General features: G+C 36.4%; 2 protein-coding genes across 2 annotated transcripts; both read left to right on the forward strand.

Moving 5' to 3' along the window:
- The first annotated feature begins 5,922 nt into the window (after positions 1-5,922).
- On the forward strand, positions 5,923-11,708 carry LOC110784043 (serine/threonine-protein kinase SAPK7). The gene is made up of 9 exons (XM_021988447.2): positions 5,923-6,322; positions 6,411-6,485; positions 6,594-6,695; positions 7,145-7,198; positions 7,326-7,418; positions 7,600-7,692; positions 10,036-10,140; positions 10,239-10,337; positions 11,021-11,708. The coding sequence occupies exons 1-9, from the start codon at positions 6,203-6,205 to the stop codon at positions 11,339-11,341; spliced, it is 1,062 nt and encodes a 353-aa protein (XP_021844139.1). The 5' UTR covers positions 5,923-6,202; the 3' UTR covers positions 11,342-11,708.
- Positions 11,709-13,003: 1,295 nt separating this feature from the next.
- LOC110784044 (patellin-3) lies at positions 13,004-17,822 on the forward strand. The gene is made up of 4 exons (XM_021988448.2): positions 13,004-14,453; positions 14,583-14,707; positions 15,001-15,136; positions 17,452-17,822. The coding sequence occupies exons 1-4, from the start codon at positions 13,281-13,283 to the stop codon at positions 17,704-17,706; spliced, it is 1,689 nt and encodes a 562-aa protein (XP_021844140.1). The 5' UTR covers positions 13,004-13,280; the 3' UTR covers positions 17,707-17,822.
- The last annotated feature ends 7,518 nt before the right edge of the window (positions 17,823-25,340 follow it).

Raw genomic sequence — 25,340 nt, forward strand, 5'->3', positions numbered from 1 at the left:
TAGTCCAACCGGAAACTTACAAATTTAATTAAAATTTGAAGCTCATATAAAATAAATTTAAATCCCTTAAATATTTTTTCAGTTGATAAAAATTAATTAATTATAATTTTATCAAGGTTTTAATTTTATTAAATAATTAGTATAAAATTAATTATAATAAATAACTTAACAAAATTAAATCCCGATAAAAATTATAAGTACGAAATTAAAAAAAATTAAAATCGTTACTCAACGAAAAATTAAAACGAACGATCCAACAAGCCAAGGCAAAGCCGTAGGCCAAAGCCCACGCCTCACCCTAGGTGGTAGCAGCAGCGCCCATGGGCCGCGTGCACGATTGCAGCGTCCATCGCCTGTTGCTTGGTTGCTGGCCGTAAAGCAAGCCACATCACACACCGCACAGCTCGCTGCCTGCGTGTGCACTGGGCAGTGGGGCTTGGCGCAGTGGTACGCGAGCTCCCTTGCTCGGCGTACTTCCCGCCTTGCCTCCTGCCTCGGGTTGCTTTCTTCGTCGCCCACGCTCACTTGCTCGTTGCCTAGTACCGCATGGGAGACGAGCTCCCTTGCTCGTTGTCGCATACCCGCACCAATCCAACACCCCTTAAGGGTAACACTTAGCTATCAATTGCTTTGTGCGTGCAATTTTGTGAATGTAACTTTATAAAATTGAAACTTTTATAATTAAATTTAACGACAAATTAATAACTCATATTAATTTCGTAAATTTAGGCGATAAATTCAAACATTTATTAATCAAATCAATTTTCGATTATACGATTTATTAGGGATTAAAATCTAGGTCATAAAATTATAAAATTTCTAAATTTTAACAAATTTTATGGTGGTTTTTAATAATAGTTACCCAATTAAATTATCAATTAATTATGAAAATCAAAACAAATTCAACAAATTAATTTTAATTACAAATTAGGTTGCATAATTAACAAGTTTAAGCCTTAAATTTGTTAAACATATGCAGTAGGTCAATCATAGATTCAAGATTTACGTACAAAATTAACAAATATTAATTTTTGATATCATTAAAATTATAATTATGCATTCGAAAAACTAAAACGTTCGAAAAGTCATAGTTAGGCTTCGAATTTGAGAATTCTGGGTTCGGCCGAAAAATACTAATTTTGTCAAAATTTTAAAACGCCGTCTACATGCGAAATTCACTATAATAACATAAGATTCCGAGAATTATTGACAAAACTGCCGAAAATCCTGCGAACATATTAATTAATAATCGCACGAATTTGCAATTAATAATACCAAATTAATTCACCCCTTTAATTCTTTGCAAATTTATAATATTAATCCATATTAATTTAAATGATTATGCAATTAATTTGAGGCTCGTGATACCACTGTTAGGTTATGAACAATCTAATGTCATGCGGAACAACCATAAATGCCAGAATCCAAATTAAATGCACATAATCATTTAGCATGATTTAGTGAACACACTTTGTGATGCGTGCCTTCCCTAGCTGCTCCCGAACCGAACAAGAACAAGTTAGAACGTCAAACGTCGTCCCTCCGTAGAAAGTCCACAGCACGTTCGGATCCGCCTTAGATCATACCAACTAGGATATAATATAAGGTTTATGAATTTCGGGATCTCACTTTAATGTGATGAGCAAAGAGAATTGAATTGCGTTTCAATTGATGTGTATTGTACATGTCCATAGGCCATGTATATGTAGGAAATAGGAAAAACCCTAAGTACCAAAACCCTAGCACCATTTAGGAAAGTTGGAAAATATATCAAAAGTCCAAAACCCTAAAACTCCTAGGGCTGGGCGGCTGCTTTGCTTGCTTAGCAAGCCAGCCGACCAGCTTTCCTTTTGCACGAAGCCATGCGCGCTGGCCCAAGGCAGCAGGCATAGCAACGCTGGCCTGCGTGCTAGGCGTAGCAGCGCTGGCCCATGGCGCTGGCCGTTGTGGCTGTGCGCGATGTGCCTTGGCCCATGGCGCTGGCCGGTAACGCTGGCCCTTGTGGCTGACGCACTGTGCCACGGCCCACGAGCGATGGTCCGTTGCTTCATGCAACGGTCTGTCTCTCGTTTCGTGCTTCCGATTCGTTTTTTCCGATTCTTGATTTTCTTTCTGATTCGAACAATATTACGTTTCCGATATTATTTCCGATTCCAATAATATTTCCGATTTCGACAATATTTTCGATTCCGATAATATTTCTGTTTCCGGTACTATTTCCGATTCCGGCAATATTTCTATTTCCGATTAATATTTTCGATACGTACCATATTTCCGTTTCCGGCAATATCTTGGACTTCGATAATATTAATATTTCCGTTATGAACCATATTTTTGTTTCCGGTAATATCTTCATTTCCGGCAAATATTCTTTCTTTGCTTTTTGACAGTTTGCTTAGCTCCCACAGAAACCAACATCCATCATTTTCGAATATCCATAATTAGAGTATCTAGTGAATATAATATTCAACTAAATACTTGATCTGTTAACGTAGTATTTGTGTGACCCTACGGGTCCAGTCAAGAGTAAGTTGTGGCATTAATTATATTAATTCCACTTGAACTGAAGCGGCCTCTAGCTAGGCATTCAGATCCTTGATCTCACTGAATAATTAACTTGCTTAATTAATACTGAACCGCATTTACTAGACTTGGCATTAAATGCATTAAATGCAAATTTGGACCAAGGGCATTATTTCCTTCAACAAAGACTTTCATAGTTTGAGCTTCCACCATAGTGGAAGCTCAAACTATGGAAGTCTCCATATTAATAAAGAATATAATTCATTTTTTTTTATGATTATTGAATTTGAAATTATTATCCGAAAAAAATTTAGTTAGACTTATTCGTTTTGAGTTTGCACCATGGTGTAGACTTCTGTGGTTTGAGCTACTACCATGGTGGAAGCTTAAAACGAAGAAATCTACACCATGGTGGAAGCTTAAAACTCAAAAGTCTCCATATTAAAAAAAAGAAAATTAATTCTACTTGTATGTTATTATTGATATTAAATAAAATTTTCTAGTTTAATATTGAATTTGAAAATAATACGTAATAATAATTTTTAATTTGATTAATTATTTGAATTTGATCAACATTATATAATTAAAAAAAATGAACATGAAAATTTATGTGTTTAAGCTTCCAACATAGTGTGGACTTCTTCATTTTAAGCTTTGATCACCATGGTAGAAGCTCAAACAACAGAAATCTACACCATGGTTCAAGTTCAAAACGGAAAAGTCTAACTATTTTTTTCCACAATAATAATTTCGAATTCAACATTAAATTAGTCAAAACTATTTAATAACCCTAATAAAATAAAAATAGAATTAAATTTCTTTTTTAATATAGAGACTTTCGCGTTACAATAAAACCTCAAACAACTAAAGTCTACACCATGGTGCGAACTCAAAACGAAAACGTCTAACTAAATTATTTTTTCCCTGGAATAATAATTTCAATTTCAACAATAATAAAATTGAATTAATAATCTTTATTAATATGAAGACTTCTACAGTTTGAGCTTTCATCGTGGTGGAGACTTTTTCAGTTTGAGCTCCTACCACGGTATGAACTCAAACTGCAGAAGTCTCCACCATGGTGGAAGCTCAAACTGTGAAAGTATCTATAACTTTTGCTAGACAAAAATAAGTAATCATCAGAGACATGAGTTGTCGGAAAACTGCCCCTCGCCGGAGTGGTAGCCGCCGATTTTTTTTTGCCGAAGTTATGTCCGTCGGAGTGGGTGGGAAGGTTGAATGTAAGAAGTGATTTGGTAAAAAGTAAAGTGAAAGGTAAAAACATGAAGGGTAAATTTAGAGAGGGTAGTTATATAATTTAATAGGGCGATTGAGTATTTGTGGGGCGGGTTTAAGGCTAGGAATGACAATGGATCAGACTCGGGTGGGATGTAGTAAACTACAAATCCGATCCATTTAAAATTCGGACTTCATAATTGCATCCATTTCCAAATCCATTTAAAACCTGGACTCTAAAATTGCATCCATATCCATATCCATATCCATATCCATATCCATAATTCATATCCATATCCATATTCATATCCAAATCCGAATCATGCGTTAACTTTACTTACATAGAGCTTGTGTTTTTTAATTCTGAAATAAATTATAAATCCTATTTCTCATTTCTCAAAATCTAATGAGTTTCTAATAAATAAGTTAATACAAATATACGCGCTTTAATTAAATATATTAGATTAAATTGGGAACTTTCTTTAAAAAAAAAAGTTATGTACGAAAAATATACACTTTGAAATAATTTCGGTTCGGATTTGGACTCGGATTCGGACTCGGGTCGGATTCAGGTCGGAGTCTCTGCAGACTCCATATCCAATCCATATCCATTCGTATTCAGATGTTTTTAATCGGATTCATATTCAGACCTTTTTTTTTCTCGAATTCGGATCAAATTTTTTCCTTCGAATCGGGTCGGACTCGGTTCGGATTCGAATGTGAATATGTGATTGTCATCCCTATTTAACGCTCTACATAATAAACTCTCAAATAATGAGAATGAAGTATCATTTTAAGCACAAATTCAAATGCTACTAAAACCAAGAAAATCAAGGCTTACGATCAACAAGAACGTGGAGGAAGAGACGGAAGAGGCAACATATTGGTTTAATTATGTTTTATTTTTTTAAATTTATTTTTTTAATGTAGAGGGAGCCACAAAGGGCAAGACAGTTAGTGATTTAGACGAGGTTTGATCTCAGATTTTGAATACACCACCTCAAGACTTAACCAACTAAGTTAGTTGACATCTACATTTGTTTATTTATGTGAGTATTTAAGAACTTCTTTATCCTTGTATCACCAAAAAAACCTAAAGTTTATATGTGGCCAACCACACCATCAACTTGATGGTGTGGCACTGTGGCATGTTCACATTTGTAAATAAGACCAACGCGTTTAAAGCCCAATTAGCAGATGTTAATGGCAGTTTTCCTTTAGGGAACTTACTTTTATAGTTTTAGGCCATATACTTTTATAGTTTTATAGTTTCAGGAACCTTAATTTTATAGTTTTAGGGGAAGTAATTTAATAGTTTTAGGAGTGGTACTTTTAAAGGAGAGGTACTTTTGTAGTTATAGTTTTAACTTTTAAGGGAGGTACTTTACAATTTTAGTCAAAGTACTTCTATAGTTTTATAATTTCAGGGAATGTACTTTAATAGCTTTTAGGCCATATACTTTTATACTCCCTCCGTCCCAAAAGTATAGTCATGTTTTCCAAATCAGGCGTCCCATAATTATAGTTATGTTTCCTTATTTGAACATAAAATATTTCCCATGTTACTCTCATTTGGGACCACAAAACAAACAGAAAATGTACTTTATTCCTTTTTACATGTACTATTTTCTCTTTCGTATGTACTTTATTCCTTTTTACATGTATTATATTCTATTTTTTCATCATTATTGTAATATATTTCAATTTCTCATAGAATATATTCCACATTTCTTAAAATTCGTGTTTTTAGTCAAACAAGACTATAATTTTGGGACGGAGGGAGTATAAGGAACCTCTAACATAAAAGTCAAGACTGCAATAAAACAGGAAAAGTAACCACGAATACACTACATAAGTGACACCAACATAAAAAATTAAGTAACACTAATCAATAACATTCTCCATAATAATTACGCGAATGTCACACAATCAAATTGATAATGTCACTGGTCACACGTAAACACTCAACCAAAATAAATGTCAAAATCAATTTTTAATGCGCTAATTTAATTATCGGAATGATTAATAAGGTAGGGTCATTCTTTCATAAAACAAGATTGATTTATATTTGTCAAAAAAAAAAACAAATTGATTTATTGTCCTAGTGGTGAGATGGTGGGGTCGACATTAGCATGTGTGCCAAAAACTCACCCCCTTCATGTCGACCCCACGTGCTTTCCCCTTTCTCTCTCGTCTCTCCTCTGTATATGTAAACTACTTCCTCAAAGATCACTTCTTCTTCACTTTTCTCTCTCCTCTTTCTATTTATAGCACTTACTCCCTTTACACTCTGATTCTCACGCACGTAATCCCCTCAATTATTACCAGAAACCATTATTATGCATTTCATTCTCCCTCCCTTTTCTTCGTAGATTCTCCTTTTTTTTCCCTCAAAATTAAAATCCAATTAAATTGCAAAAAGAGGACTTAAAATTTTGCCAAAATGGAAAAATACGAGGTAATGAAGCAATTAGGAGCTGGGAATTTTGGAGTTGCAAGATTAATGCGTCTCAAAGATACCAAAGAGCTCGTTGCCATGAAATACATCGAGCGTGGCCAAAAGGTTTGTTTTTTGGTTTGATTTTAAATAAGAAATCATAACTTATCCAGTTGCTAATTTTGTCAATTTTTTTAATTTTTTTTTTTTGCAGATTGATGAAAATGTGGCAAGAGAGATTATCAACCACAGGTCGCTTCGTCACCCTAATATTATTCGATTTAAGGAGGTAATTCAGTGATAAAGACGGGATTTGATCCGTGGTATTATCTATCGAATTAACTAGTATGGAATGTTTATGAAAATGAAATTAATTAGTTATTATTATGATTTTTAGGTGGTTTTGACACCAACCCATCTTGGAATCGTGATGGAATATGCTGCTGGTGGTGAGCTTTTCGACAGAATTTGCACTGCTGGTCGTTTTAGCGAGGATGAGGTATATACTCTACTTTGTTTTTTCTTTTTTAATTTTTTTTTTTCTTCTAGTAAGTACTGTATGATTTTATTGATTTTTTGGGCTTTTTATAATTTATAATTGTAAATATATATTTGTTTGATATTTGTAGTAGTTTATGTTACAATTAGTTGAAGTAATTTCCATGACTACTCTCTTTGTATCCCTCTTTGGGTGTTACAAATGGGTCCCACTTGGGATTTAACACTCAGCAACATCTTGTTTGGTATTCCCTAGTGCTCTAAGGAACAGAATTCCCCAATCTTATTGAGTAAATTTCCCCACCTTAAGTTGGTTTTATGACAAAATCACTTCGTTAGATGTTATTAGGTGTTTAATATTTCTACTTTTAGCTTGTTATTAAGTTATCGTAAGGACGGCTTTTGCATTTTTCTGTAGTTAATGGGCTGTATGTTTGATAAATATTTCAGGCTAGATATTTCTTCCAGCAGCTGATCTCAGGTGTTAGCTTTTGCCATTCCATGGTAATTTCCAGTATCCTTGTTGTCTAGTATTGTAGTTAATCATCATAATAAATATAGTAATATTAATATGTATTGTTAAAGCTTAGTTGACATGCCAATAAAAAAAATGCTACTGTTTTTGTTGCAGCAAATTTGTCATAGAGATTTGAAATTGGAGAACACGTTGTTAGATGGAAACCCGGCACCCCGCCTGAAGATATGTGACTTTGGTTATTCCAAGGTTCGGGTGAATCTTACCATGTTTATGTTTTCCATGAAGCTCCACATAAGATATTACTCTGTATCATGTGGATTTTCTATGGCATCATGTGTTTGTTTGACTTATAACTAAGTTGTTTATAATTAAGTACTTGAATTAGTGAGTTCACTGATTGTTTATTGTTAAATAATGCAATTTGTAGTCGTCTCTTCTGCATTCAAGGCCTAAATCCACGGTAGGGACTCCAGCATACATAGCACCTGAAGTACTTTCGAGGCGAGAATATGATGGAAAGGTGAGTCTTTAAAGATTATTTTCTAAGTGAAGGGGCGAAAAACTGTCTAGTCATTCCAGGCTTGCATTGTGCAGATTTTGATATAAGTGTGTATTTTTTTGTGTCAGATTTCTTGATTAGCTTAACTGGTACCCATGAATCCATGATAAATAGTATCAAAGATGTGATAATTTGTTCCATTTCATACGTTTGACTATTTGGTTAAACCTTATTAGCTTTGATAATGATAAAAACTATAAATCAATAATCTCAATAATATTTTTATACAATTTTGAAATTTGTTAGGACTCATTTTGCATTTTCAAATTTACTTTCAAAGTGAACTTCTTCCAACAATTTCAAATGTGTCTTTTTGTCTTTTGTATCTTTTACAAAGCACATCATGTCAAGGTAGGATAGTGCATGTATACGCAGGTAAAGTATACCCTAAAGTGGATTTAAAGTGCTTCCTTTCTTGCATTTTCCTATTCCCTATTTGATACAGAAAAGCTTATGATTTGTTTCTTAAGAAGGATTTGGGAAGTCTGTACTCTGTTTATCAAAATGCATATTATGAGTCACGAGTGCGAATTAAGTGCGTTCGCTTTGTTTAATGGATGCCTTACCTTGTCTTCAGTCTGCAGTATGCACCCATGTGACCACATGTTGCAAAATTTATTTTGCTGCAAACTTAATGCATGATGGTTGTTTGTAGCTCTAAGTTGATTGGCCCATGTTGTATTAATTACATCAATTATTTAGGTATGTCTATCTATTGAAAGTCAATCCTTGGTGCCTGTGTATTGAGTCCCGTCAGATTCTGCATGGTTTTAGGGAAGGTTTTATTATGTCAATTGCTAAAGTCGATGAATCTCTATTCTCTTATCTGTGCTCAGATTATCTGAAACCCCGCGTCTGCACGAGGTAGGAGTAATGACAGTGTATGCGTATAGACTTATAGTTGTAATGTTTTCAGAGCTCCCAATCTTAGGCTTTGTAGTGATAAAAGTTTATCCCACCAAAAGAAGTGCTATGTGAATTGTGAAACACTATGAAAGCACCTTAGTGGAGATTAGTTATCCATCTGAACGGTATCTTTGGTGATTCTCAAGATAGCGCCACCTGCATACATTTAGGCAAAGCTTTGGAAAAATGTTTTTAAAGCAACCTTAGCTTGGTACCACATTTACTTATATATGCTTATCCTTCTAAAGTAAGAAGATAGTGTTTGCTTTTGCTTTTGCTTTATTTTTATTTATTTTTGTCTGGCATGTAGTAGTAGTCACCAGTATATATGGTGATCCAGGTAGGATTATGCATTAAAGTTGTTGAAGGAAAGACAATATATATGGTTAAATGGTTTGCATCCCATCTGCTGCTCTATGGAACTAGGTTGATTGCCTTGCGCATGTGGAATTGGCTAAATGAATTCTTCTTAGAACAAATCATGCCGCTTTTTTAGTTGAATTCCTATTTTTAACTTGTTAATCCCAATTAATATTTGTATGAATTCACCAATATGTCCATGACAGTCCAACATTTTTTGAATTCCTATTTTTAACTTGTTAATCCCAATTAATATTTGTATGAATTCACCAATATGTCCATGACAGTCCAACATTTTTTGATTTGGCCCCTCTCTATAAAGGCATTGGGAACACAATGTCTGAAGTCAAAAGAAATTCGTTAAATAATATTTCACATCTGTCTGTTTGAGACTTTGAATAATACTCCGTATTCACAATGTCTGAGATTGAGTTTTATCAAATTGGATTATAACGTCTTTAACATGACAAGCATTTATAATAATGCTAGAAAAATACGCAATACTTTTTAAGATCAACTAGAATGTTATTTTCACATTATAACTAAATATGATTTTCAAGAAATATATGGCCAACATTAGCAAGCTTTGGCTACCAAAGTCAAAAGCAATCTATTGTTTTGAGATGAACTTTGTCCTTTTCTAAGATTCGGCAGAAGGAATGGCTACATTTTGAACCGCATGAGCAGAAGTTATACTGGTGCCTTCCGAGGATATTTGTAGTCAAGATTTAGGCAATTGTCTTGTTATCTCAATATACTCGTCACAAGGCACGCTTTTTCTTAAACTGTAGATTTTAGTCGATAATGGTTGAAAGCTCTGTAATACGTCTAGTTAAATGCTCTCTGATTTATTTGTTTGTCTCAAGTCCCCTTTTATGGTGGACGATGGTTGAAAATTTTGTATTACCGTACCCATTCTCTTATCCAAACCTTGCTGTGGGCTGTGTGGGAAAATCCAATGTAGCGTTGTAAATGATCAGCTACATAAATCCTTGTGATTCATATTTCAGACTTTCTGAAGTCATTGTTCATGTTCAGTTGGCAGATGTGTGGTCTTGTGGAGTGACCCTGTACGTTATGCTGGTTGGAGCATATCCCTTTGAAGACCCGCAGGATCCAAAGAACTTCAGAAAGACAATTACTGTAATTTCAGTTCTTAACTTCTCATATCAATTTGTTGAGCTCTTACTGTGTTGGTCAACTTTAGTATTTAACTTTGTCATTGATGAATTCTTGTGCAGAGAATCATGGCGGTTCAATACAAAATCCCAGAATATGTTCACATATCACAGGATTGCAAGCATTTGCTTTCTCGTATCTTTACTACCAATCCAACAAGGGTATGTATGTTACTGAAGTTTCCTATATCTGTGTTGACCAAATCTCAGAAGTACATGTTTCTAAGGGTTTTGTAGATTAGAAATTTAGAATAAGAAAACACTTAGACAAACGCTACCAAGCTCAACATTCAACTAACAATAAGTTCAGACTTTAGTGAAGTGCCAGAAAGTTTAGATGTTTTCGGGTATGGTCTACCAAGTTCAATTCACAACACCCCCCCCCCCCCCCTAAAAAAGAAGTTAAATTAATTTCTGTTCTGATAAACAGTTTTCAGATGAAAGAAAAAAAAATACAGCCTCAGAATTATCCTCATAGATACTGTATGGAATGAGAGGATGATTGGTATTCTCTGTAGCTGCTGCCTGCTCATCTTCATTTATCTCGTCTTTTCACTCAAACATAAGCATTGATTCTACATAGATTTCCTTTGTTAGCTCACTTAAACTAGATATACTTTGTATCCCCTTTTCCAATGGCTTTGAAGATTCCCCTATTTCAGTGAATTTGAAGATAGAAGACTGTTATACTGATCTAAGTAAATGAACTGCTAACTGCTTTTTGTACATTAATCTAATTTATGTACATGAAATCAAGTAGAGTAGATGATTGTGTGTTCAACTGACTGGGAATATGTGGGTTATATTGTATTATTTTATCAACATTAATTCGCATGTTCCTGCAGAGAATAACCCTGAAAGAAATCAGAAACCATCCATGGTTCTTAAAGAATCTCCCAAAAGAATTAACAGAACAAGCTCAAGCCTCCTACTATCAAAGAGATAACCCGAGCTTCGCAAATCTACAAAGTGTGGAAGAGATAATGAAAATAGTGGATGAGGCAAGGAACCCTGTTCCTATCGCAAAGGCTGTCCCTGGATGGGAGAATGAGAATGAAGACGATAATGATGAAGATGCAGAAGAAGTAGAAGAGGAGGATGAAGAGGACGAATACGACAAGACAGTGAAACAAGTTCATGCAAGCGGAGAGTTCATTATCAGTTAAGTTAAGCTTGCATTATTGGGCATTGAATTCAAGTGTACGTGTTTTATAAAATTTCTGATTATTGAATGTGCATAGCCAGCATAAGCTACGTGCTCCGGAAGTTAAAACGATTCAAGATGTTTGTGGGTTTTTATAACTTTGTACTGTTAGTTTGTAAGAATAGGAGCACTAGAAATTGGCACTATTTAATATTTATATCCTTGATTATTGTTATTGTTCAAGTGTAGTATTTGTTTCATGTGGACACTGTCACATTCAAGTGTTATAAACTACTCCGTACTATACATTGTAGTATTAGTAGACTACGGAGTAGTAGTTTCTTTAAAACAGAGACTGTATGTATATCAGTATATGGGTTTTGTGTTGATGATACAGTATCAGTATGCGTACATGAGTAAAAGTTGAATAAGGTTTCAGTTTCACTAACTGACACTAGTGGGCTGTCCCGCAAAGACCATCCTTCCATCTCATCCGGCCTGTTTCGGTCAAAAAATGGATTCTCTGCCACTGGTGTGGGAGGTGAAAAGTGAAACCAACTCCCTCGGGCCTCGGTGATTAAAGAATGAAATCACGCCGCAACGGTAGGGAAGAAAAGCCAAATGAATGAGTTGTTTAGGTAATGAAAATGAAGTGTCCCAGTTGCTAATGCTTTGTTTGCTTTTTCGCAGCCCACCACCTTACAATCACTCATAAGTCATAGCTTAAACTTTGATTGTGGGGTCTAGCGTTTTAATCAATAATCATGCACCCTTCTAATTCTAAAGCATGATTTTTGCCAACATTCTGTTTTCCCCTTTTACACTAGACTTCCTTCTAAACCCCATCATTTTAGAGCTGTTATACATATTCTACTCATTTCATGCACTCTACAATCACTACAATGTATACTAGCTTAGCTTTATTGATTAAAGTTTTTAAACCCCGTAAAGATGCTAGTAGAAATATCTTCTTTCACACTAGTAAAATCTGTATGTATTTATACTCTACACCTATTATTGTAGGATAATATAGAATAGATGCATAAAGCGGAATTTTAGGAAACAATTTTTTAACATCTATCACAGGATCATATTATAATGAAAGAATAATCACCTTTGTAGCGTGTTCTCCAGTTTGTATGCAAGCTTCGAATATGTTAGAGCCCCAAGTGTTGTTCCTCTATTTTGTCCACCAACACCAGTTGAACACCAACGTCTGCTAGGGCGGAAGAGAAAAAACTTCTCTGGCTTTTGATGGTGGTATGAACGGCGTTTCTCCCGAGAAGGGTTTTGGGTTTATTTTTGTTTCAAAGTTACTGATTAACTTAATCTACGTAAAACTTAATATTGTATCAATATGTAATATTAGAGTTTTAGGTTAATTAGGAGAGTAAAATCTCCATACCCTTTCCCTTATGGCCAGTTGGTACAAGGCCCACTAATGAGCTCGTTTACTTATGTTCAACTAATTTTACAATGTGTGATCTTATAGGATTAATATATTTTAGTTGTAGATCCAATTAATATTGTCCTACTAATCACATTTATTCTCTAGCAAGCAAATATCACTACAATAAATTAAAGGCCAATAATCGTTGATTAATGACGGAATTTCCTGGCCCTAGCTGGCCCCTTTACAATACTTATAAAATTTAGTTTGGGAAAAAAAACTGCTTTATGAGTTAGCATGACAGATTGTAATTAGCAGAAAGAAATGGCGTGATAGTATGATTTAAGACCCTACCAAAAATACACATAATCGTGGCTGTCTGAAACCTTTAAAACATTTGACAGACTGTTTGTATGATTTGATGAGGTTAATTTATCCAAATCAACACACACAACTCACCCCACTTCCCACATTATTCATCATTCCAACCCCATTTCTTCCCTCTTTTTAAGCTCCCCTCTTTCCCACTTCTCCCTCCATCAATCCACTTTTCTCTCTAATCAAAACTAACATGGCTGAAGAAACACTAGTAAACCATGCAGTTGCAGTTGTAACAGATGTTGCAGAAGAAGCAGTAGTTGCGGCGAATGAAGATGTTTCGGCCAAGGAGGAAGAGGAGGCAGATGCTGAAACAAAAGCTGTCATTGAAGATGTTTCCGCCAAGGAGGAGGAGGAGGAGGAGGTGAGTAGTGATGTAAAGCTTTCTACTGTTGTTGTTGTTGAGAATAATGTTAGTGATGAAATTACTAGTGATGAAGATAATGATTTGTACCCTGAAAATGAAAAGAAGGCGTTGGTTGATCTTAAGGAGCTAATCCGAAATGCTCTTAAGAATCATGAGTTTATAGCTCCTCTAGACTGTTGTCTGCGTCAACCACGAGTTGAGGAGGGTCCAACTAAGACAGATGATAATGGTGAAGCTGAGACAATAGTTGTAGAAGAAGAGAAAGAAAAAGAAGAGAAGAATGAGGTGGCTACCAATGACAGGCCGAAAGAGCCTGTGATGGTATGTGTAAATGAGGATGGGACCAAGACTGTGGAAGCCATTGAGGAGACCATAGTGTCAGTGGTTTCCGAAGAGCCACATGATGAGTCTTCTGCTGCTAGCGTTGAGCAAGAGGTGAAGACCACGACAGAGGCAATAAAAGAAGTTGGTGCAACTTCTTTATTGCCTCCAGAGGAGGTGTCCATATGGGGTGTACCACTCCTCAAGGACGAGAGGACGGACACCATCCTCTGGAAGTTCCTGCGTGCCAGAGACTTCAAAGTGAATGAAGCTTTCGCAATGATTAAATCAACCATCAAGTGGAGGAAGGAGTTTAAGATCGACGAGCTGCTCGATGAAGACTTGGGAGATGACCTGGAGAAGATGGTTTTCATGCATGGATTCAGCAAACAAGGTCATCCTGTATGTTACAATGTTTATGGTGCTTTTGAAAACAAGGAATTGTATCAGAAAACATTCGCTGATGAAGATAAAAGGCACAAGTTTCTCAAATCGAGGATTCACTTTTTGGAGAAAAGTATCAGAAACTTGGATTTTAGTCCTCGTGGTATTTCTACTATGGTTCAAGTTAATGATCTTAACAATTCACCTGGACCTGGGAAATGGGAGCTTAGGCAAGCTACCAAACAAGCCCTTCAATTGCTTCAGGATAACTACCCTGAATTTGTTGCCAAACAGGTCGGTCTGTTTATTTTAATATATTCATAATTGACGCAACAATATTTTTCTTGTAATGCATGATTACTCATTCCGGACATATTTTACTAACTTTAGAATGTTGCTTTATTTATTTTATTCATTTCATAGGTGTTTATCAATGTACCATGGTGGTATGTGGCAGTCAACAAGATGATAACTCCCTTTTTGACCCAGAGGACTAAAAGCAAGTTTGTAGTTGCTGGACCTTCCAAATCTTCAAAAACTCTTTTCAGGTTTAGCTTTTTTTTTTTTTTGCTTCAAAACGTTATACTCATTATACAATTAAATTAATTTTGTATCAATTTGTTGTCTTTCTTTTTCAGATTTCAGTAAAAAAAACTATACACCAAGTACTCTGAACTTGTATAAAAACTCATGTTTTCGGTTATTATCAGTTTTTAAAATCAACCTATCTTTTATCTGCATTCCTAGATTAAGATTTATTGTTCATCGAGAATCATGCCAAATGTTACCTGAATTAGTTAAAGTGAATAAAGCTAATTTGCGATATATTTAATAATTCCAGCTACGTAGCTCCAGAGCAAGTACCAGTTCAATATGGTGGTTTTAGTAAAGAAGGAGAATTTGGAACCAAAGATGGTGCAACACAGATAATTGTCAAGCCAGCATGCAAGGAAACTGTGGAATTTGCTGTTACTGAGGTCAGTCTTATTATACATACTCTTTATGTTTAACAGATTTATGTCATTATTGCATTACTTATTACTCCGTATCAGTTAAGTTCGCCACAGTGTTTAAAAGAAACTACGACCAAGTATGGGTTATGTTATAGGCACCGCACGACGACTCACGAGTCAATTTTGTCGAGAAATACGGGTTAAATTATTTTGTTTTTGCTTTGGAATCATTATTTCTATTTAAAGAACATGGTAATGAGTAGACAAAAATATGAGCATGCACATTAATTTTTACTGTAACAGCACTAATATTTATTTTTATTGGATTCTTGAGTTAGTGATGAAACATCAGTGATTATGTTTTGTTTCAGTTACTCTTTGTGGGTCAAAGCGCAACATCTTTTTCAGCTTTCGGTTGGTTGGGTAAAAAGATAAAGTAAAAGATTTAAAGTGTATACTACATAGTACATATCATAAAAAGAAGTAAAAGTGTTTTTATTTCTAGGGTAAAGTATCATCACTAGGCTTGGTTATTGGGCGGGTCGGGACGGGTCACTAGCGGGTCGGGTCATTTGCAGGTCACATAAAAATATATGCGGGTCAGGGTCATAAGGGTCAGGGGCGGATCAGGGTCATAGTCAAAAGCTTATAGGGTCGATAGCGGGTCAGGGCCATAGCCAAATCTGCCAAATCTATATACAAAAATTTTATGAACGAAATAGAAAAAAATCATTTTTCAAGCCGTATGTAATATGGAAAACAATTCCCGACAATAATATACTAACCCATTATTAATATGGAGTGGTTTCTAAATGTGTTGACAACACCTAATAATAAATAATTAAAAATAATTCAACTATATCAACAAGCAGTATCAACCGAAAATAATGTTAAACTGTATCAACAAGCAGCGACCCAAGGATACCACTCAGCAGTATGCCGTATACATCTCTGACAGGTCACAAAAGTTCTAAGCAAAGTAAAACCCCAATAGAAAAGTTAAAAAGGATTTAACTCCCTTATTACAAATACAAATAATAACATGAAGTATTCCATTCAACAAAGTATAATTCACTGAATAATAGAAGTATTCCATTCAGGACTTGTATGAGTCTTGTTCCTTAGCTAAAGTCTCCAATTCACCAGCTTCTTCATCAGAAATTGAAAATGGATTATGCAAAATTTGAGGAAAATTTACCTTAAAAGTGGTGATTCTGAGTTCGAATATTGGATATGCGACGAGTTTAGATCGATTTCGTCAAAAAGGGTAATTTGATTATCGGTCGATGGATCAGCGAGAATGAGGAGAGAGAACGCTGACAGCCTGATATACCAGGTATGGGGAGGAGAGAGAAAGAAAAAAAAGCGTGTATATTTTTTTGATGGAAAAAAAAGCGTGTATTTTACTTTACCTATTATTGACCCTTTATTTTTATTTTAAGTTATTGGGCTTATAAACAATATCCTATAAGAGCCCTATAAGCAAATATCCTATAAGGGCCCTGTCCAATAAAAAGTTAAAGGGTCAAGACCCTTTTAAAATTGACCCGACCGTTATACCCATTGGACTACCCTGACCAATAACCAGGCCTAATCATCACCCGTTTGCTAGTCTATTTACCAAGTTTATTCCGAATTGGGGCGGGTTTTATTCCTTATGTCAGGTTTAGGATTGAAACATGTAAAACAATGTATGTATTAAATGAAAATTAGCTTTTGAGCCCGTTCATAGAACGGACGGTTGTATAGTGGTTGTTCAAATGTCGTTTAAAATTTTAATTTGGGAGTACTTCTGATTTTTGGTAATATATGAATTAAATAGAGGTGTAATTTGAAGGTTGAAAAAATATAAAAATTATATGTTGAATAAATATTGGATATTAAAGGGGTGGAGTGGAAGAGACTAATGAATATATTAGACTATTAATAACTTGATGTTTAATAAGGAAAATGGAGTGGAAGAGGCATTAGAAGTTGTAAATCATAAAAACAATAAAGAAAAATTGAAAAAAAAACAAAATGATGGATGAAAGGAGAGATGCCACATGGCTTCTAATAATGAGATGTCACATGGCTTCTAATAATCTATAGTGTTCTTTTTTATAGACTAGATATAGATTCTTGCTTTTTAGGAAAACCGAAGACCGACTCGGCGTAGTATTGTACTATTGCAGCTAGGCATCCATAAAAATCAGACTAGAATAATATGCTTGATTATTAATTTCGGATAGAGGAAGTAATTAGTCGAGTACATATAGTATAATACTATATGCTACGTATCCCGTATAATATACAGTATTAAGAATGCTTAATGATTGTACATTGATATGAATGTGCAGGCATGCCATCTAGCATGGGAAGTGAGAGTGCTTGGATGGGAAGTGAGTTATGGTGCTGAATTTGTGCCAAATGCTAAAGATGGTTACACTGTCATTATTCAAAAAATGAGGAAGGTGGGACCCACTGAAGAAACCATTATTAGCAACAGCTTCAAGACTAGTGAGCCTGGCAAAATTGTTTTCACAATTCATAATTCTTCCTCTAAGAAGAAAAGACTTCTTTATCGCCTCAAAACCAACCCATCCTTTGATTAAGAACAACCTTAAGTGTTTTTTTTTTGATTAATTTTAAGGAATGTCTTCTTAATTATTCATGTAGTTATGTTTTTATCATGATTATTGTTAATAATATTATTTTTGGTTGTGGTCTATCTTGTGGAGAAAGAGAAAGATGGGTTATCTCATTGGAATATTTTGTCAATTGGATTTTAATTTATTGTTTCTATTCTATATCAATTGATCAAGTTTAATCGAGTAAGATTTGACTATTGTATCCCACAACCATGAATTTGTGAGATAAATCCGACCAGGGAACACTTTGAATTGAGGATTTCTTACCTGTCTTCATTTCTAAAGGATTTTGTCCACAATTCGAATCAGGTTAAGCCATACAAGATTTTGGCATGACCTTCTAACCCAACAAACAAAAATGTAATCCAAGTTTCAAAATTAGATACGTGTCTGATACTCCGTACATGCATATGGAACTTTGCGTAATATTTTGTCAGTATTCCCTACTTTGTAGGAATAGACTACATGTACAATAGGTGTACAAGATTTTCTTGTACATCACCATTAATTTGTTGACACGTCATCAAATCCACTAAAAAATGAGAATGAAAGGTAATATATATGTCATTTCAATGGATCATTTTATCATAGTAATCATAAAAATGACCGTTGTTTAGAATTAATATGGGTCACACAAAATTCTTTTCTTTTATCTTTAAATTTAATAAAAATAATATATTTTAATGAATTTAATTCTTTTATCTTTAAATTTAATTACACAATTTCTTTTATGAAAATACCTTTTGTAATTTCTGAATTTCCCAAAAATATCTTTTGTATTATCTGAAATTAATAAATAAAATAATTAGGAAACTTAATTAACAATTATGTTTATCAATTAACAATTAAGTTTATTTCTCTCTCCTCTTGCTTAAGCTAATCCAAGGTTTCGTCGGAGTTCCGAATGCCGGCAAATCGGCCTGCAGTGAAGGACCTCACAAAGCTCGTTCATCGTTCGCCGTTCATCGTTCATGGGTATCGCTGAAGTTCTTTTATATTCTCATAGTTTCATCCCTGTTTCTTACCACGAAATTATGGGTTTTGGTTTGTTAGATCTAGAAATCAAAAGAGGGAGGTGTTGTGAAATGACAGACTTTGGTGGCCGCCGGATAAAATGGAGTGACGACGGAAGTTTGGTAATTCGTCGGGAGTGTTAAATATGTTGAATAATAATAATGTTTTAGTGTTAAATCTGGAATTAACAGGTCCATCCCTAAAGACGGTTTTCCACTTTCGCATATCGACATTTTTGTCGACAACACAGTAAATCATGCCTTACTCTCTTTTATGGACGGGTACGCAGACAACAATCAGATTCCCATGGCCGAGGACGACATGGAGAAAACAACCTTCATCACTCAGTGGGGTACATATTGCTACACAGTTATGTCGTTCGGAATGAAGAACGAGGAGGATACTTATCAAAGAACAACCGCATCCATTATGAGTGACATGATTTACAGGGAAATTGAAGTGTATGTCGACAACATGATCGTCAAATCCAAAGAGTGTCATGAACATACAATAGTGCTTCCAAAATTCTTCAACACACTCAGGCAATACAATATGAGGCAATCTTCAAAAATGTGCATTCGGGGTAACGTCAGGCAAGTTGCTCGGGTATGTCATCAGTTCTCGGGGAATCGAGGTTGATCCTTCCAAAATCAAGGTCACCCTAGATATGAAACCACCACCGATGAAAAAGAAATTCGGGGGTTCCTTGGCAAATTACAATACATCAGCAGATTCATATCAAAGCTCACCATGATCTTTGAGCTAGTGTTTCGAAAACTCCGAAAGTGAGCCTAAGGTATGGGACGAAGACTGTCAACATGCATTTGACACCATCAAAGGCTATCTTTCAAATCCGCCAGTGTTGAAGCCAGCAATACCGGGCATCCCACTCGGGCTTTATCTTACAATGAATGACCGAGCAGTTGGGGCTATGCTCAACTCGAAAGGCCCAGTGTCGTCTTGGTTTGGGCCACAAAGAAACTCAGACATTACATGCTCTCCCATACAGTGCACGTAGTATGCAAAGCAGATCCTCTCAAGTTCATATTCGAAAAACCGACTCTCAACGGAAGGCTGTCTAGATGGTTGGTTATGCTAGCCGAGTTTGATTTGAAATACATCCCTCAAAAGTCTATCAAGGGATCAGCGGTCTCTGATTTCCTAGCTGATTGTCCTATCGAGGTAGAGGAGGAGAGTTACGACCTACCCAATGAGAAAATTCTAATGACAAATGACGACAGCTGGTCGTTGCACTTTGACGGTGCCTCCAATCAATGCGGATGCGGTGTCGGGGTAATCCTAATAGCTCCTGGCGGCACTCACACTCAAATCTCTGCAAAGCTACAATTCAATGTTACAAACAATGAGGCTGAGTATGAAGCCTGCATCATGGGTCTGGAAGCCGCCATAACTTTGGGTGTCCAGAAACTTCGAGTGTATGGGGACTTTTCCCTAATTATCAACCAATTTTCCAGCAAATGGAAGGTCCAGAGTGAAATCTTGGCCCTTTACCAACCTTATCTCAAGAAGTTGTCCGAGCAGGTGGAAGAGCTTCGTTATACATACCTACCCTAGGAAGAGAATCATTTTTCCGATGCACTGGCAAAACTAGCATCAATGATCAACATCCCAAACGGCATGGCTGAAATGCCACTTACAATTGAAACCTGTCATGAAGCCACATATGTCCATGCTATTGATGATGTCGAGCCTGAGGAAGACGGACCTTGGTTTTCAGACATTCTAAGGTACCTACAAACTTCCAAATATCCCCCACACTTTTCAAGCAAGAATCAAAGGGCTTTGTGCCTCCAATCAGCAAACTTTGTTCTAGAAGGTGGTGTCCTATATAAAAGGTCTCCCGACGGCCTCAATCTCCGATGTGTTGAAAAACACGAAGCAGAAAAGGTCTCCCGACAGCCTCAATCTCCGATGTGTTGACAAACACGAAGCACAAAAAGTCATGAACACCGTACATGCCATGGTCTGTGGCACTCACATGAATGAGAGGATGTTAGCTCTCAAAATCATTAGGGCTCGGTATTACTGGACCACCCTTGAGCGGGACTGCTACATATTTGTCAAGAGGTGTGATCGGGGAAAATCTAGGTCGTTACTAGTCTCTCCTAAATCAAACAAAAACCTAAATTAATCACTAAACACAAGTAAAGCGATAAGTAAGGGTCGAAATCCACAAGGACTAAGGTGCACTAATTTATGCTAATCAATCGATAAGCTAGGTCGGAACGGGATTTTGAAAAGTCAACTAATCGACTAAAACTAAATAAACTAAACTAGGAAATCAAAGATAACTAGATTAGGGAATGGGGTCAAACAACAATAAATTATGTATTGGATATAAGAGGATTGCAAATATGCGATGAAACACAAGAACTACATGAATGAGCGTTGAATTCACAAATAGCTTCTACCACCTCTCGGTGCGCGAACAATTTCCCTAAGCATCATGGATGAAGTCTCGTTCTACCCTAACTTACACGGGGTAAATTAAAGTCCTAATTCAACCAAATAGTCTAGTTTAGGTCTTTAATCTCTTTCCAACCCAAGTAGACCACTCCAAGCAATCATGGAACACTTAATTGATCAAGTTAAATGCAACATGTATTGGAAATGCTTAAACATATAACAATTTAATCATGAAAATACCTAATTTCCAATCACAAACACCAAACTAACCAATGTTGAGTTTTCACCAAAACCCTAACCAATAACTACTCCATCAACATAAAAACAATAAATTTAAAGAATTTAATAACTATTAACATGAAACCAAACAATAATAACAACTAATCCAAACATGAATCATTAAACTAAACAAAAACAATTAATAAAGCAACAAAATAAATAGATAAATGAAGAGAGAAGAGTAAGAAATACTCATTGATTGATGGTTGATCTCCAAAACAAGTTGCCACCCCTTGAAATTGAAAAACCCCATTTTTTCATTGAATTTTTCTCACTGTTTTCTCTCTTGGAAACTAAGCTAATGAAAATCCTAAACCCTAATAAAAGAGAGAACTAAAGTAATTATTACATGGTTTTTGAGTCTCTCCACCAATGAATATTTATACTACATCCTAAATAAAAGAAGAATAAAAGAGAAAATAAATAAATTCAAAAAGGAATTAAAACCAAAGAAAGGGTCGAGAAAAACAGAAAATGGGAAAATGGGGTCTGATGGGTTTTTAATCAAAAGGAATTCAAAGGAAAAGAAAAAGAAAATGAAAACACTTTTCTAATTTGAAGAGTCAGACCCCCTTTTCTTTTGTTCTTAGTTGCTCCCCCTTCGTCATTTCGCTCTCCTTCTTCCATTTCGATCTCCTCATTTTTGCAGCTCCCATCATCATCAATCATCAATCATCAATCATCAATCATCAATCATCAATCAACACCATTAATCAATCAGCATCAGCACCGTCTATCATCAATCACCATCGCCAGCCGGCCATCATCCTCCACCGTCGATCATCATCAATCGTCCATCACCTTTGATCATCAACCATCATCAATCATCCACGACCACCATCATCTCAATCATTTCCTACCCAAAATCGCAGACATCAATTGACTGTTGTACGGCAATGAATCGAGCTGCCCAACAACCACGAGCGCAGCCACGTGACTTCATTAATTCCGTACAACCAACCGGTACGTGCACACTGTTTTGAGGTGCAGGCACACATCTCTGGAAATGTCAAATTAGACGAGATCAGAAGCATTTTTACAGGTGATTTCCGTGAGGGTGCTGGCGGGCGAAATCGGTGCGGGCGCACGAACCAATTGCTATGTTTACTCTGTTTTTCTCTGTTTCTTAGCTTCATTTGATGTTATTGATGCGCTATGTTGGAGCTTGGTGTTGTGGGGTGTGCAAAGGAGAGAGGATGAGAATGGGCTTCCGGTGGTGGGAGGTGCAGCTCGCAGCTGCCTGCTCCGTTGTTCAGGGCGGAGATTAAAGGGAGGTGAGAAGATGAAGTGTGGGGGAAAGGAGCAGTAGCTCATGGTAGAGGGCGCGTGAGTTTAGGAGTGGTGAAGGATATGCGGTGTGGGCTAAGGAGAAGTGTAGTGTAGGATATAGGGCTTTGTTGGAGATGCTTGAGAGGAAGGAGAGATGGTTGTCCCACAAAATCAAGTTTGACTTTTTAATTGACCTCCCCTTTACCATGTTACACAATTAATTTGGCCCTTGAAATTAATCCGAAACTCAACCACGCACCTATACAAAAAGGAAAAATAAAGGAGAATCACAAAATAAAATGAAACTAAATAATAATAACAAAATAAAATGAATCACCTGTTGAAGGTCCGGGACCGGCCTTTGATGATGCTCTTGGTCTTTTCAACAGGACCGTGGAGACCGACCTTATGCGTAGCCCTAGTGAGATCGCTGCCCCCAGACTCATGAAGAAATTGGCAGACATATATTTCACGAAGGTTATTGCTGATGCGGAATCCGCCTACTCCTTATCTTCACGTTTTGTTGCCCTATGGAAATCTCAGCAGGGGGATCACTCCTCAGCTTGGTTGCGGGCAGTCCCCATCTCGGAGTTAGGCCAGACTATGAACGGTAAGACTTATCGTTCGGTTCTTTGCTATCGGTTGGGTATTCCGTTGTTCTCTGATTCGACGCCGTGTTCTGCTTGCTCTCGGGTTTTCGACGGGGACATTTATGGGGATCATGCCGTGTCTTGTGCTGGGATTGTGGGTATCAAACATCGTCATAATGTTGTTCGTGATACCCTTTTGGATATTTGCTATCGGTCGGGGATTTCTGCTCGCAAGGAGGTTGATGTTGGGCTGGCTAGTGAGAGTGATGGAGCTCTTCGTCCTGCAGATATACTGCTTTACTCATGGGATGGTGGTCTGGATGTGTGTGTTGACTTGACTGGGTCTTCCCCTATGACGCAATCTGGGTTGTCAGGCTTCGTTCCGGGTCGGGTTGTGGCGGTTGCAGCGCAGCGGAAGCAGAATAAGTATGGGGCACGTTGTAGGGCTTTGGGTTACGGTTTCTTCCCTTTTTCCTTCTCTTCTTTTGGGGAATTAGAGAAAGGGGCTGTTTCTTTGCTGAAGCGGGTCCAGGCGTACTCCAGGGCTCAAGACATTGGGGCACGGGCAGCTGCCCACATTTTTAGCAGGATCGGGTTCGCCATAGCTAGAGGAGTGGGGGCCCAGATTGTCTCTCGGCTCCCCTCCAACTTCTTGTAGTTCATTTGATCTTTGTAGCTTGTTAAGCTTGTAACGTTTTATTATTATTATTATAATAATAATAATAATAGTAATAACTATTTGTAAAATATTTGACTTTGTTAGCATTTGATTTATTTGATAATAATAATAATAATAATAATAATAATAATAATAATAATAATAATAATAATAATAATAATAATAATAATAATAATAAGAAGAAATAGATATAGAAATAGAAAATTAATAATGAAAACTAAAATAATTAAACTATAAAAACATCGAAACAAGATAATAAATAAATTAGGAAAATAAGACTTAAAAACTAACAAAAATAGCTAAAAACGCTAAACTAGCTATAAATAATCAAAATAAGAAATTAAGGAAAATAAAGATTAAAAGTACTAACAGAATAGAATGACTCAAATGATGCCTAAATCACTACCCTATGAGTGACATAAATCAAGGTGTCCTATTTGTCAAAAGTGTGCCAACCTAAAGCAAAATCCTCCATTCTTGCTACATTCACAGTCATCACCACGGCCGTTCTCAGCTTGGGGAATAGACGTCATCGGCAAAGTCACTACAACAGGCACCGGGGTTCATGAGTTTATACTGGTTGCAATCAATTACTTCACCAAGTGGGTCGAAGCCAGATCTTTCAAAATATTGGGTTCCAAGCAAGTGGCCCAATTGATTCAAGAAAACATCATATGCAGATACGGTGTTCCTCACGAGTTCATCAGTCATTAGGGGACCCATTTTCAAGGCGAATGTGAAGATCTATTCACCAAGTACAAAATTCAACATTACCATTCTTCTCCTTATCGCCCACAGACCAATGGGGCAGTCGAAGCGGCCAACAAAAATGTCAAGACCATCATCATGAAAATGACAACCAATTACAAAGACTGGCCCCAGAAACTACACTTTGCATTGTGGGGGTATCGAACTTCAATTCGCATTTCAACTGGCGCAACTCCATTTTCATTGGTCTATGGAATGGAAGCGGTACAACCTATTGAGCTGGAACTACCTTATTTAAGGATAGTCCTCGAAAGCAAAATCCTAGAAGTTGCATGGGTACAATCAAGATTCGGTGAGCTAGTTATTCTCGGTGAGCGCTGGCTTCAAACCGCTCACCATGTACAAGTCTATTAGCGTCGAGTAGCCTGACATTTCAACAAACGGGTCAGAACCCGAAACATAAAAGAAGGCAAGCTTTTCCCGAAAGCCTTCGCTAAAGTGTCATGGATCCAAGGGGAAAATTCAGACCTAACTGGCCCAAGCCATACATTGTCAAGAAAATCCGTTCCAGATGAGCAGTTGAATTAACAAATGTCGATGGGACTAATTCCGTTCTTTGACGAACCTGGATC

This window comes from Spinacia oleracea, chromosome 4, assembly GCF_020520425.1.
Source record: "Spinacia oleracea cultivar Varoflay chromosome 4, BTI_SOV_V1, whole genome shotgun sequence".
In the NCBI taxonomy this organism is placed as follows: Eukaryota; Viridiplantae; Streptophyta; class Magnoliopsida; order Caryophyllales; family Amaranthaceae; genus Spinacia; species Spinacia oleracea.